Here is a 16,064-nt window from a genome sequence, read left to right on the forward strand (position 1 = left end):
CTGAGGACAATGGCATATGAACCAATCGTTGGTCACTGGCTAACATGGGACTGCATCTCCTTAAGATGCTCCACTGCCTTGTGGATCAGATCTTCAGGTCAAAGGCTCGGGGTGTGGCCCCCTAAGAAAACCACCTGCTTCAGTCTGGGCACCTGGGCAGTATCTCAGCCCTCACACAAATCAAATGAGATTTGTGAGGCGCATATTTATCTGGTGCTTTTTGTACCAATATTTATGTGTTTAAATAAATAATAAATAAATAATAAACACCATGAAGTCTATGAAATAAATGATGTGCATTTTTCCCTGTTAAATCTAAATAAAACTAATTCATCCATTTCATCTAATTTCATTTTGTTGTTTCTGACTGATTCGTTTTGCTTGGTATTAATTGTTTCGTTACGATTTCATTCTAATTTAATTTTTTTTTGATATTTCCTTTCAGAAACTTGGACGAGGCATATTCAAGTCTTAACGTTTTATTATCGTTTTATTGAAATATCCTCCCTTCTCATTATTTTTCAGCTTTTATAATCCTAATATAAATTTTGATTATTAGACCAATCTGTGATTGGGAAATCCAAGGGAAAAAAAAACTTTTTAAACTTACTGTGAAAAAAACGAAAAGATAGAAGTTTTCATTCCTGTTATCATTTGTTATTGTTGTTTCTCTGAACTATTTCCCTCTCCTCAAATTTTAATCAGTTGTGTACAAACTTCAGAATTATTTGTTTTTTTAGAGAAAAAAAATTAACAATCAGTTTACTTTGTTAGTTAATCAGCAGCAAAACTATAGCTCAATGTATACCAGTACTACTATCAGCATATCTTCAATTTACTTAATTGTTGTTTTTTTTTATTTCTGTTCACATTGTCAAATTACACAAAATCAGACAACTGTACTTCACTAGGGCTTGTTTTCCTAATATATATATATATATATATATATATATATATATATACTATCAACAGCTAAAATCATTGAAAATTTCCTACTATAATTTCAGTTCTTCCTTTTTTATATCAAAAATAAATTGTGATCAATAATATATTACTACTGCTACCATTTATCCTACTCTCTCCGCCTAAATAGACCTTCATTTTTCTCTTTACAACTTTTATACTGAACTTCTTCCTTAGGAAGCAAGTGAAATAACATAAAACAAACTATGTATGTATCTGTTTTATTTTGGTTCCTCTCTCTAGTCCGTTTATGCATTCATTTTAGCAAAAAAAAAATGAGAAAAAAGTGCAATAAAAATATTTTTCAAATTGATTTTCTTTTTCTAATTTTGTAACGGTTTCAATGGGTTTTCGATTATTGATTTATGTAGATGGTTAATCTATAATTTTCATTATATTAGGTTGATTTTCAATCTTTTATAAAGTTTAAAATATAGATGTAATTAAGATTAGTAAAGTATCTTCCAAATCAAGTAAACAGGTGTATAATACTAAACCATCAATTGTTATATTCATTTAGAAAAGAAGTAATTTGTAAAATAAAGCATGTATGTCTTATGCAAAAAATGAATAATTAAATACAAAGAATACTTATGTAGCTTAACTTTAGATATTTGTGCCTTTGCGTATTAACATACTATTTTCGGTTGGATTTTCATGTTAAAAGAAATGGTGCAGAAACTAGGTTGTTTCAGGTCTATTATTTGTGGGTCGTTCCTATATAAGAGTCACGTAGGTAGATGATGTGTGCTGTTTTATAGAAAACCGTTTTGGTAAATAAACACGACTTACTTTTAAGGTGTATAATCACCGAGTCACGTCTTACTTGAAATATCATATTTCATGCTTTCGCAAACATCAGCAGATTTATCAGCCTAATTCCAGTGAGTTTGTCAAGTTACAGGTAGACAAAGTGGGAATAGTATTACGTGTACTAATGTTATCGGTGTGTAGTTAGCATCTAGAAGTTCATCAAATAAATAGCTTCCGTAAAAGACATTTTGCTACAGGATGGACAGTGTACAGCTAACGTTTTTCCTTTCTAGATTCTTTTAGCTTTAAATGAATTTTCAGTGATCCAAACTTTCATGCTTGTGGCTTCAAATTTGAATGGATGTTCAGTATTGTGAATGCCTGATATTAGTGTCAAATGAATATACTTAGTTTGATTTTTGATTATCATCACTGTTACATTATGTGAAGTTTAGCACCATTGGCTAAAAAAGTAACATTGTTTGCTAGTGATAACAATAAGTACTGTTTTCATTTACATCTGTAGAACAAATAATCCTTGTTATTGTAAAACTATCTATAGCCCAGAAGGTAAATCACAAGAGTCGGGAGTTACTGGCTAGTTTTAACAAACATTCATCATAACTTTATTTCTTGAGAAGTATAAGGTGGTAAAAGCAGGAGATTATAAGAGCGATAAATATACACTCTACCTGAAGTGAGACATACAAAGAGTGTTAGTGGTCATGTTTTGGACTCAATTGGACTCATCGATTGCTAAAATAAATTTTAATAAAATCCCAGGAAACACCAACTGTTAATATATGTACATCCTGATGTTGATAATTTTAACAATGAATGTTGTTAGGGATACGGCCTGAGAAATCCTGATGAGTATTCCAAATATGAAATAAGTCATCAATCTTACCACATATCATGAAATATTTATCACAGCAAAATCTACCTGATTCTGAGAAATTGGTTCTATCACTTACACAGTATATTTTGGTAGCTGGCAGTGGAGTTTCCGATGTATATTTTAGCTTAATCTGTATTTTGCCATCTGTTAAATCATATTTACATACATTTGGAGTGATTCTACTTATAATTATCTCTACTAACTTTCCACTTTCATGTTCAATTTAGACCATAAACAGTAGGGTACTTGAAGATTCAATAATGAAGTGCTTAACAAAAAAAGTTTGAATATGACCTAGATTGTCATAATAAGACATGCTTATTCTTTTACTTAATGCATTTAAGTCAAGTTAGATGTGGTGAATTAAACAAACTATAATATTACAACGAAAATAGAGAACTATTTGATAATAATTTAATTGCGCATTCAAACTAAATAAACAAATGTAAGTAGTAAGTATAAAATAAGCAACTGAAACTCACACTTGACATCTGTAGTAACAATAATAAGTTAGGATTCGGAGGAATCATACCTGAATATAACGAAAATGCTTTCACTGACTTTGAGCCATATAACTTAGTGTGTCAAAAAAGAGATTTTTTAGTGTTCTATTCAACTATTTCTCCAAGTTAAGAACAGCACCCAAAGATTTCGTGATATGGTATCATACATTAATTTGACTTTGACCAATCGAATCCTACTTAAGCAATACATTACTTGACTGTTACAAGTTAGTAGTTCTGCGACATGTCCCGAATACTTCGAAAACTTTCATGACGTTTTAAGTATAACCTCTTCATGTCTTAAGCTTGTATATGTATTTCACAAATATAGAGTACGTCCTTTCTAAATTTGTTCCGAATTACTCAATTTAGCACTTCATGGTTGACTGTGGGTTAAGCACAATACACTGACTTAAATACATAACTCACTGAGTAAAGCGAGATTTTTGATGAAAGATTAATAAAGGAAATATCTGAAAAGGTACTATAATTTAATTCATGATAAGATCAATGTTTACGTGTTTTAGTATTTAAGAGTAATACTTGGATAAATCTAATGACTATCTACATTATATACAGATGATAGTAAGTGCACTTAGGAAATGTATTGAACATAAGTTCATTAACATTTATTCAATCGACAACCTTTTGAGTGAGTCACATAGCCCAAATCTCCAACTCATAGGTTATCGTTCAAATGATACCAGATACTAAGTGAAAAATTTGAAGACTGAATTTTTCTCTGAATTCAGCTTATTTCCCTTTCTGCTTCTTAGTAGTAAAAAACTCAGTGAAGTTAATTGACTTAGTCGAAATAAGTATAAAATGAAACTTTCGTAAGTAAACAGGACTGTTTGTTTATAATAAAAGATAATAGAAAAATGGAGTTAACAGCGTTACCATTAGTAGGACAGTCTGAAGTTTATTGAATTTAACTTACGGAGTAATGTTTCCAAATACTATGTGAAAAATGTAAGTATGGGTTTTAAATAAAGTAATTGAGAAAAAGTCCCTAGAAGCGCGTCTTAAATTTTAAAAACCCTGGACGAGATTCAAGAAAGAAAGGACAAAAGACAGCAATTAACAACAGTCAAACAAGAACAGAGAAAGTCAAGGTACAAACTGAATACACAGAAGCAAACAATTTAGTGAAGAAGTGCATTAGGGCAGATAAACAAAAATACGTGGAAGACTTAACAAGGATAGCAGATAAAGCTTGAAGAGAAGGAAATGTGGGACAGCTATATGACACGACGAAGAAAGTAGCAGGGAAGTATAATAAACCAGAAAGATCGGTCAAGGACAAGGAAGGCAAGACAACCACTGAAATTCGAGGACAGAGAAAGAGGTGAGTGGAACAGTTCGAGGGACTCTTGAATAGACCAGCTCCATTGAATCCACCAGAAATCGGAGCAGCACATACAGATTTCCCTATAGATGTCACTACACCAACGATCGCAGAAATCTGGATCGTCGTTAGACAAATTAGCATGACCTGACAATATACTACCTGAAGCACTGAAGTCAGATATGGAGGTAACTGCAATCATACTCCATGTTCTATTCAGGAAGATTTTCAGGGGAAGAACAAGTGTCGTCGACAGATTGGAGAAATGGTCGCTTCATCAAAATGCCAAAGAAAGGATATGTGGGCAAATGTGAGAACTATAGAGGCATCACACTACTATCGGCACCAGGAAAGCTTTTCAACAGAGTGTTGTTGAACCGGATGAAAGTATTGAGTGGACGTCCAACTTCGAGATGAACAGGGTGGATTCCGTAAGGATCTTTCGTGAACAGATCAAATCGTGACACTACAGATCATCATTTAATAATCAATTGAATGGAGCTCGTCACTACACGTCAACTTCCTTGACTATGATAAGTTGTTTGACAGTGTGGATAGAAGGAGCTTATGGAAACTTCTGCGACGCTATGGAGTGCCTGAAAAAATCGTCAACATCATATGGAATATCTACGACTGACTACGGTGAAAAGTCGTTCAAGGAGGACAGCTGACAAACGTATTCCAAGTGAAGACTGGTATCAGACAAGGCTGCTTACTCTCTCTTCCTCCTCATCCTTCACGTGGCCGACCTCCACATCTGGTGTGAAGCACGGAATTCATCGGAGAGGTTGGATGCAACTAAGCGATTTGGACTTTGCAGATGACCTGACTATTCTATCTCATACACACGAACAAATGTAGGTCGAGAAAACTAGTGTAGCAACAGCCTCTGCGACAGTAGGACTCAACACACACAAGGGAAAGACTGAGATCCTCAAATACAACACGGCGAACATTAACCCAATCACACTTGACAGAAAGTCTCTGGAAGATGTGGAATCTTTCGCATATCTGGACAGCATCATTGATGAACAAGGAGAATGCAATGCAGATTGAAATGCAAGGATTGGCAGATCAAGGACAGCATTTCCACAGTTGAATAATACATGGAACTCAAAACAACTGTTAACCAACATCAAATTCACAATCTTCAATACGAACGTCAAGAAAGTTCTATTGTATGGAAATGAAAATGCGACAACTACCACAACCATCATCAAAAATGTACAAGTATTTATAAACAATTGTCTGTGCAAGATACTCACTGTCCGTGAACCAGATACCACCATCAACAACCTACTGTGGGAGAGGCAAAACCAGGTTCCGTCTGAGGAGGGAATTAGGAACAGACGTTGGAAGTGAATGGGACACACATGGAGGAAATCACCAAACTGCATCACGAGGCAGGCACCAGCTTGGAATCCTGAAGGGAAATGAGAAAGAGGAAGGTCAAAGAACACACTGCATCGAGAACTGGAAGCAGACATGAAAAGAATGAATAGCAACTGGAAGCAATTAGAAAGTACTGTTGAGGACATAATTGGATGGAGAATAATTGTTAGTGACCTATGCTCCTCCATGAGTGGTAACAAGAGTAAGTAAGGAAGTAATCTAATCTAAAACAATCGGGTCGTATAATTGACATTGCACCTTAGTAATTCTAACGATTATCTTATAAAACTTTATAAAGTTCAATTATTTACTTCACTAGCGTTTTTTTCAAAACCCAGATTAAAGTACTTTTGCAATCAGTTATGTTAATAGTTACCATAAAATGAACTACTTACTAAATGAATATTATCTTAAAAATATTAACCGGTAATAAATGGAAATAGTTCACTTCATGTCTAAAAAATCAGGCAAACATTTTAGAAAGCTAAAAGTTTACAGATAGTTTGTGATTATTACCGATCATTTGTTCGTGTCAAATGTCTTATTTACTGTATGCTATATTATTTTTTAATACTTTATCTTTCTAGTTAGGCTTAGATAGGCTTAGATTCATAGTAAACGATTTTGCTCACAAATATTACATTAATGTTATTAGATATCATATAATCGATTTTTATGATCATCTAACATGTGATCTTGTTTTAAGTCAATGAATTATATTCAAATGAATATCAACTATTTTGAATGACAAGGTTCCTTAGATCAATCAATGATAACTTTTAAATTATTCATGTATCGATTTTTGGGAGGTAGTTTACTTTAAAAAGTCACTTTAACAGGACGAACACTGAGAACTTGAATGAAACTAGACAGTTATTCCATTCTAGAATAGGACTCTTCATCAGTATGAACTGGGAACCCTATCATGAGTCAAACCCAAGACATTTAGGTCTCTTGGTTAGTGGGTTTCTTTCAGAGCACTGAGTTAATATCCAATCGTTATTATTTGCAACTCCAGTTAAAGTTACATTTATTGTTCTTTATTTGCGAAACAAGCAATTCATAGTATTGCTTCATTACTTTTTTTCACTTAGTTAATCAGTTTATGTAATAGTTATATAATTATATATACGGTACCGGGACAAGTTAGTCTAATTTATTTATATCCACATGAATGTGTCACATCCTAGTTCCAGAGTTTGGAAAAAATCGATTGACTAAAGGCTGAGAAATTAGAATCAGTTGATTTCTTGTAGCTCAACAATTTTTTGCCATGATGGAAGTGTAAAAGGATCACATGATGTTTACCGGCCTTGTAAAAATCAGACAAGATAGTATAGAAAGAAAGTATGGAAACTAGTGACCTTTGATTGTTTCTTAACAGATGACGTTATCACGTCCCTGTGACCTTGTACGCGATTGGCTATTCACTTATCCAGAGGGAGAGAACAACTAAATTGTTTTACGTCAAAACTAACAGATTATTTGGAATAATCACTAACACTTTCAGCTACGTTATCCATTATAAGAATACATTTGCTACAAAATTTTTCATACCTTGATATCAGAAATAAGTATCAACAAATATCCGAAAATGATATTTATTTATGTTTTCGATTTCGACCCACTAGGTCGCTAGTTCCATCTTCATTCCACTAACTAAGGTCTGGAAAGCTTACTATTAACTTGAACACATACTAAGTAAACTTACCTTATAAATCGATCGATTTGTTTGAGCGTTGAATTTAACTGGTAATTTTTGTTCTTTCTTCCAACAGGTTGATTTCATTAGTAGGATGAACCGATTAAAGTCAGTATTAATTCAAGAGATCTAGTTTAAGGAAATCCTATTCTTGTAACTTTCATAAAATTAACATTGATAAATCTTATGAGGATTGAATGTGATATATATTTGAAATTTTAACCGAGAGCTTGGCTTATCATTATAGTCAGTTTGTACAGTTAATGATGTGACACTAAAAAGACTACCAATGAAAACATTTCTATGGAACTAAATATAATAAGTGTGAACTATTCAGGCGGTGTGGGAACACAAATGATGCTTCAATCATGGATACTATCACCAATAATAACAACATAATTTTAATTTAGTTAATTTTTGTTTGTATTTATTGCGAATTGCTTTTGATCGATATTACAACACATAATCCGGTTATTTTCTATCAATACTTTTAGTATTTGCGTAATTGACTTAAATGTACTTTTAGTATTATAATAAACAGAGCATTCAATAGCCTCAAATGAAGGCTTCACATAGACACTGGCTTCTAATAACAATGATATGCATACAAATGATGCATTTCGATCACATATAACGTTAAATGACTCACACTCATTAGGATAAATATAACAAGCATTTAAATATGATTGGACAGTCGTTAAATCTGGAATTAACTTTGACCTTTTTTATCTATGAAAATCTTAAATAGGAATAATATATTTGTAAAATCTCAGCGAATGAATTTGTAATTTGAGATTTTACAAATATATTATTCCTATTTAATGTCTTACATCAACTCGGCGCTCAAATACTGTGAAACTAATCGTTCTAATTTAGACGAGAGTTCTTATATATGAAAATCTTGCTTTTAAATATTAAAAGTTCCCATTATTCACATATAAACAAACAATATTATGAGCTGAGATGATGAGGGCTAGCAACTTATAATGTTTATGCTTGAAGGCAATATCGAGACTATTAGCACAGGATGTACATATACCAATAAGAGACTGATCAATTGCGGTCCTAAACATAAATGGGAAGATTCAAGCAACCAATACAAAAACGAACAATACTGTTTTTAGTTAGAGCTTCGTATAGATAATTTACATGTAAATATTGGAGTAAGTCCTGATGAATATCTGATTGACAGCAGTATTGTTCGCTTATGTATGTTGTAATATTTTGACTTGGAACATAATTCCTTAAAGACGTTTGCACCAGATTAGCGAAAAAAATTAGAATTATTATACTTTCATTGACTAAGACTATTTGAGGTATAATTTTGCACCCAATTTGATGAAATTTCAGGGTCAGAAAAGCGAATCTTTAAATCATTACTCACGAGGTGAATCAAATTTTTCAAAGATAATGAGTTTTCTTTTTCTCAATATTACTGAATGTCATACCAAACACAAAGAAAATCTTTAACTGTATGTACAAAATAAGCTAACCTAATCACTACATCTGTGATCTCTTCCACTTCTCCATTTGCTAACTACTCGATTTAAACTGATTGAGTTGTAGAGATATCAACTCACTGAAGGCAATTGGTGAACGGTTGCTCAAAATCGTGGATTGGTTGAAGTTAGACATTAACACCGTTGGATGCCGGCTCAGTGGTCTATCGGTTAAGGGCTCTGGCTCGAGACTGGTAGGTCCTGGGTTTCGAATCTCGCGAGTGCGGGATCGTGGATGCGCACTGCTGAGGAGTCCCTTAATAGGACGAAATGGCCGTCCAGTGCTTCCAGGTTTTCCATGGTGGTCTAGCTTCAATTGACTCGTGATTTCAACTATGAAAATACTAAATTCTCCACAAAACCCCCTCTGATTGAGTTTTACCCTCATCCTATATTTAATTATATTTCGTTTTGCAACTTTATTTTATCATGTTATTCCGTTAATTTTGGTAAATTATTAATCTTTATCTATTTCGTATGGATTTACTAATATAATCTTTCATGTTCACTGACAATTCTGTTCTGTTTATGAAGATCTGTTAATAAGCATGACATATATGAGTAATTTGTTTCTTTGTTTCACTTATCATGTTTGATAAATGACCAACACCTGAAAAAGTAACAGAACTCTATGCATGTGTATGAATGTGTCAAACAGTGGTCACTTTACTGAGTCATATTTCTTTTTTTATTTAAGGGGCATTTTTCTGTCATTATTTCAATTATAAACCCTAAAACATGTATTCTTTTAAAAGAATAAATCTATTCTTACTACTGTAATAATTAGTCATGTGTATGAGATGGACAAATGCTACCTGGACAATTAACAATAACTATTTACCAGTTGTCACCGTCAATGGCTTCAGAACGAATTCCAACGGTTACAGTCTCATCGAAACGTTGAACAATGCTTTACACAAAAGTTTCTGAATTCGATACTTGTATATTTAATGAAACGAAAAAAAAACCTGTAAAAACACGAAAGTCTAAAAAACGTACATCGTTCAGATATTTTACGATTATTGTATCGATAACTCTTTACTACAACAAGTATGTATAATCAGTAGTCAGGTCATCCTTTATTGATTATTTAATTTATTCAATTAAAAAGTAAACAACGAACACTTTTTTAAAAAGGTAAACTTTACCACAAACTGACATCAGTTGGTAAAACTTTGAAATTCAAGAAACATTTAATAGTTGGATAAGTATAATTTTGACGATTGAGGAAAAAACTTTCATTTTTAAGGTAAACAATATGGTATTGAACTAATGAACCTAAGTCCAATGATTCATATCTTAGACTTCAGCCAGTCATTAGTATAGCACGATTCTCAACTAATGTTATTGGTTATCAGGCCTAATTTTGATAATTTTATATTTTTTTAAAATATTAGAACCCATTCTCATTCAACTTAATTGTTATGCTATACAAGACAGGAACAATAAAACCTTTCCAAGAGCAGAATCATTGTATATTGGATATATTCCTGTAGATCATCAACGTTGATGATCTCTGTTGAACGATTGGGAGCCTACTCGGGTTAGACGGGAATGGTGTGACCAAAAGCTAACGTCGAAGTCACACCTCGCAGTTAGCGCCTAACGTGGACTACCCCTTCGTCGTATCAAGGTACTATTGATGCTTTGAAGACCGTACAAGGGACGTTATTACAGAGATATATTAATTAAAGTAGGTAAAAGCGAAAGTGTGACCACCTCCACATGGGCCAGTCCATGGCGTACGATTGACTGATGCGCGTTGGTTGTCCTTAACTTTGAAAGTGATCGATGATCTGTTCGATATTCAGTGACCCAAACGCCGGATGATCTAGCTAGGGTTTAGTGACATTTCACTGGCCCTACATTCCACTTTGTATGAAACGACATACAGGTGTTATCCTATGGTTATACCAGAGTTCATGTTGATGGAGCTGACTAAACTTTAATCACTAAGCTTTTCAGAAACGCACTTGAATAGGTTATGTAATTAATAGACATGATGATGTATTAAAACAAATATAAATAGATAACTTGTTGAAATATCTAGATAGCAGGAATAGATAGCCCAGATGTTCAAGCAGGACGCCAACTACAAACATATAGTTTAACAAACAGTTTAATGAATTATCCTGATACTTTGAGGGGACAGAACTATAAATGATAAATAATAGACAGAATAAATATCTACATACTTCTGACTTTAACGTTAGTTGAAACCCATTACATTATTGAGCTTTATATGCAAAAAGTAATGATAAATCTACAGTATCTGTCTAACCAAGTAATCTAATATGAATTGAAGATTTTTCATTGTTTTCGATTTGATCAAAATTCCAGTTTACGATTCGTTTTCTTTATAAATTCTCTAAGTAATCTTTACTAATAAATGATATTAAGAGAATAATTCTTTTAAGGTAAATGAGTGCTAATTGAAGAAACTAAAATATCACTTTTACATGTCATTTTATGAGTAACGTTCTTAATATTATTGGGTCATCTCGAGATTTGGTATAAAACTGTTGAGATCAGAAATGTTTATGTAAAACGTACATAGAGTTACTCACGGGTTGATGTGGTCGATGTCCAGACGTGCTTTAAATCTGTCAACCAACCAATCAATCAGTCTATCTATCTATATGAACCAGCAAACACCAGAATTTGTAAGTTTAAAAGATACGAAAAACATACATCTGCGACCTCAAAACCCCACATAACTCTATTCGTGCAGAACATTAAAATCATATGAAACTGATTAACAGCCGACAAGTGTAAACTCATGATACTTGAAGAGTCAAAATTGAAAATTTAATGAACAGGGTTTTAAATAGTTGAACAGTTGAATTCACGAGTCCATTCAAGCTAGACCATCAATGAAAACCTGGAAGTACCGGATGACCGTTTCGTCCTAGTACGGGACTCCTCAACAGTGCGCTTAGACTAACTCGTGAGTTCAACTGTTAAAATACTACAACCTGAACAAATCCCTATACTGATTTTAAATAATTGACAGTTTACACTGAATTAGTTCTGGGAAAATAAATAAACTTTTTTTCAGGAGTTAAATATGTGTTAATTCTTACGACTAATTCTGACATTAGAATATTTTTTTAAAAAAAAGTTATACCTCATAAAGTGATTGATCAACTGGAAAAAATGGTTAACCATAAAGAGATATACACCCATTCATCTATTTCAAAACATACCCACATATGAACTTATCACCTTTAGGAAACGAATATTTTTAACTGTGTGAAACTGATGAAATTATTAATTTATTTACCTCAGTTTAAATAGACGTGAAGGAATAAAAAAACAAATTGGTGTAAATTAAATAAGATTTTATTCACTCAACTAGTGAAAATTTTTTTGTTGCTGACATTGTGACTGCATTTGATGAGTAATAATGTAGGGTTACTAAATGATAAGTATGTATTATTTGACTGTAAAGCTTAATCACCAATCAGTTCATGCATATTATTTAATTGTGTAGAGAAATTTATTGTTATATCAATGATTATAGCGCCAAACAATGTCAGTAGTAAAATTGCAACAGTTCATAAGTTTAAATTCACTTAGTATTCTTTGTTTGAATCTTCCCATTAGAGACTGACCAGTTGCAGTCCTAAACATCAATGGGGAGATTCGAACAAACGATACTAAGTGAATTTAAACTTCACCCCATTGCACAAGCAAGTGGCTATCAGGACTTAGTAGCTGAGTGGATAACGCGATGGCGTTTGAAGCGAAAGGTACTGGATTCGAGTCTCAGAGTGAACATCAACTCTGAAATGCAGGTACATCCAGCTAATGAGCCCCAAATAGGACGAAACGCGAGTCCTGGACTACACTGCTAGCCACTATCCATCTTTGCTTACAGTTCATAAGTTCCCTTAATGATATACAGAGATTTATACTTTGGCAATAAATGATACCAAAACAATTAAATCTTAGCTCCAGTGAATTTCATCGCTTTATACACCTTAGATAATTGAAGAAAAAATAATAATAAAGAATAAATTTCTCTTAGATTCACTAAAATATAGCTACCCTTCAGACTGAAACAAAGATCGTTACATACTTGAAATTTTAATGAAATTACAACTAGACTGTTCAGATTGAACAATTCAAGCCATAATATTGAAATTTATACACGTTGAACAAGTTAATGGATACTTGAACTCAGTACCTTAGTGAAACACACATTAAAGTTCGAGGCGATATATACTAGGATGGAGCCTCAGTGTACATTGGATCCAGCTGACGAGTTCTGAACAATATAAAGTATGTTTCAAGGATCTCATTGAATCCCACAATCCAAGCATACTGAATAATAACTAATGTGTAAAGTAGTTGTTAAAAAAGAGATAATGATTTTATCAAATAAAATGGTAGTTGTTATACATGATCATCTTTAGATTTATCGTTACTTCGTAAGTTAAGTTCTAAACATATTACTTTATCGTTTTATAAACTTAAGACAGCTTTGTATATAGAAGCAAATAGTTTGTATATGTTAGCCAAGCAGTATGTATATTCAGAATATAAATAATCGATATCACAGTGCTTAACTAGCAATTCCTAAATGTACTATTTTAATTTGGGAACGTAGATTTATTTTCTGATATCAGTTTGTACACAGTTAGGATTTATTAAATTGGTTGGTAAGCAATCTGAGTTGTATATTCGAATAAGTGAAAAATCTTACACAGTACACTGGATTGGTTCTACATTGATTAAACAATAATCAATTTCGAAAGGATAAACAAATTGTTCTGGACAGTATGTATTTTGTTGATATGCTGTTGTATATCCTACTTCGTTTCTTTGTAAATAATAACTGGAAAAGGAACAAAATCCTGTAACTGAAATGTTTAAACTCTTATTTCGATGATTAGTAAGATTTTAATTCATCAGTTAAGTCTTATGTGAAACTGGTATATTGGGTTAGCACCTGTTAGATGACTTGGTGTAATCAACAAAAAGCCCTGAACTGAGGTTGCATATGAGTTGTAACCACTCAGAAGAAGCGCACACCTGAAAATTCGAGGAATAGGTTTCAAGAAATAAGGGCTACACCCTGATGGTATATACCAAATTATAAAAATACTATATCTGGAGATACCTAATGACTGCCACAAAACAACTAACAACAATTGGAGGTGATTCAGGCAACAAGCAATTTAGGCTGCTACACATATGGAAGCTTAGTAATTCAAACTAAATCTCCAATATGAACTGATATATATGAGACTGGTTACCATCCAAGTTAAACATTGATTACTACACATTGTCCTCCATAGAAGAATGAAGTTGAAACTTCTATATCATACAACATTAAGATATACAGTTCAAAAACAATCACAAATCAGATTAAATTGAAATCTTCATCATAAATCTCAATCAACAAATCTGTTTGTCTGAATGAACGAAAACATCTCTCAGTTCATTCCATTCGTTCGGTATTTCGTTTCTAATTAACATAAAAGAGAAGCAAAATATTCTGGAAGTCGACCAACATTAATTAACATTATCGATCTTCGATTGAAGTGACCAGTAGAACTGTTTTTCTCGTTTACAGAAAGTAGGTGGGCAGATCTGTGAAACACCAACAATGTGCTTACACTTGAGGTGTCTTCATTGAGTGTAATGTTAGACGATTTCAACGATCAATTGACTGTCATATTGTCCGACAACGGCAGAAATCAATGGTGGATTGACAACTATCATCAAAGCTTTCATCAATCGTGACTACATAAGAATTCAATCCCATTGTTAAATTAGATGAAGTCGACATGGTTGTGAATAGAAAATATCATACTTATGTCGCATACACTACCACTGACAAGACATGCCATATCAAACGAAAAAGACAACCCAGAGAAACCAGTTTGTTGAAATTGAGAAATGTTTGGCCTAAAATGTCTCATAAAATATATATCGATTTATTCCAACCATGATTCATCTAATCAATTAGATTTAGGTTCTGGTGTGATATCCTGTCAACTAATTGTTTTAACAAGTAGGTCAAGAGTTGTTTACAGTAAACTAATCAAATGTTGACGATAATATGCACAACGGATTGTTTACTAGTTCGGTGAGTTTGAAGGCTTTGATAGGAAAGGAAGATGTTCAGAGTACACTTTATTGAAGTGTGCAGCTGACCATACATAACTGACCACACCCCACGCATTCATGTGTAAACCAGTTCATTTAGAAAAGGTTAACGTGGTCTGTGACCAGTTATGTATGCACACGTTGAGATATATGCCATTCACCTTGAATTTGAGCCAACCGTATATTTCAAACTAATGATCAATGGTTTTCAGTATGTTGTTCATGAGATAACTAGTATTGTAGTAAATGAAACAATTATATAGACAAACACTTAGAATAAATTTTACACAAAATTCAGTATATACAATGTTAAATCCAACTGATTAGTTCAGAAATTATAGTTCCATCCAATTATCATTGAAATGTGTATTCGTAAACAAAGCTGATTGTACTTTTCATATGTTCAACTTTCCATCTACATAAAGCATTCATATGTTGAAATATCTTACCAGTCAATGAACCGAATTTAGTTATTTCAAGCAAATACCAATAATTTGAATGAGTTATCTTCCATAGTTATTATGAAAGTGATAATCATTATAAACCAATATCGATGGGAGACATCAACAACTAATGAAGGTTAATTCGAAATGTATAAATCAATGTTTTCTGCTGTTGACTGTTGAGAATAAAAGGAAGGAATTCAGCTGATTTACCCAAACAATGTTGAATGAACATGAAATACTTTGTATAGGGTGCGGGAGGGGAGAATTAATGTTACTATCTGATTCTAGCTAAACTACACTGAGTTGATCGTGATTCGGATCTGTAACGATATGATTGGAAGCCGAGTGCTTTTAATCAATAATCTACAACTCCATAGTAATTAAGTGAGATACTTTATCCTACTTACTGGTCTGTAATTGGTCTAACAAGAAATCATGCTTCA

General features: G+C 32.8%; 1 protein-coding gene across 1 annotated transcript in view; it reads left to right on the plus strand.

The window, feature by feature from the left end:
- Smp_153920 (putative cyclin G2) overlaps positions 1–803 on the plus strand; it is a gene marked incomplete at its 5' end in the record, with an annotated part of 7,236 nt that extends 6,433 nt beyond the window's left edge. Inside the window, one exon of the mRNA XM_018796953.1 lies at positions 446–803. Coding sequence (XP_018652043.1) covers position 446 — 1 coding nt within the window. The 3' untranslated portion in view covers positions 447–803. The remainder of the gene's footprint in view (positions 1–445) is intronic.
- Between the last annotated feature and the right edge of the window lie 15,261 nt (positions 804–16,064).

The sequence above is a fragment of the Schistosoma mansoni genome, chromosome 4 (genome assembly GCF_000237925.1).
Source record: "Schistosoma mansoni strain Puerto Rico chromosome 4, complete genome".
Taxonomy (NCBI): Eukaryota; Metazoa; Platyhelminthes; class Trematoda; order Strigeidida; family Schistosomatidae; genus Schistosoma; species Schistosoma mansoni.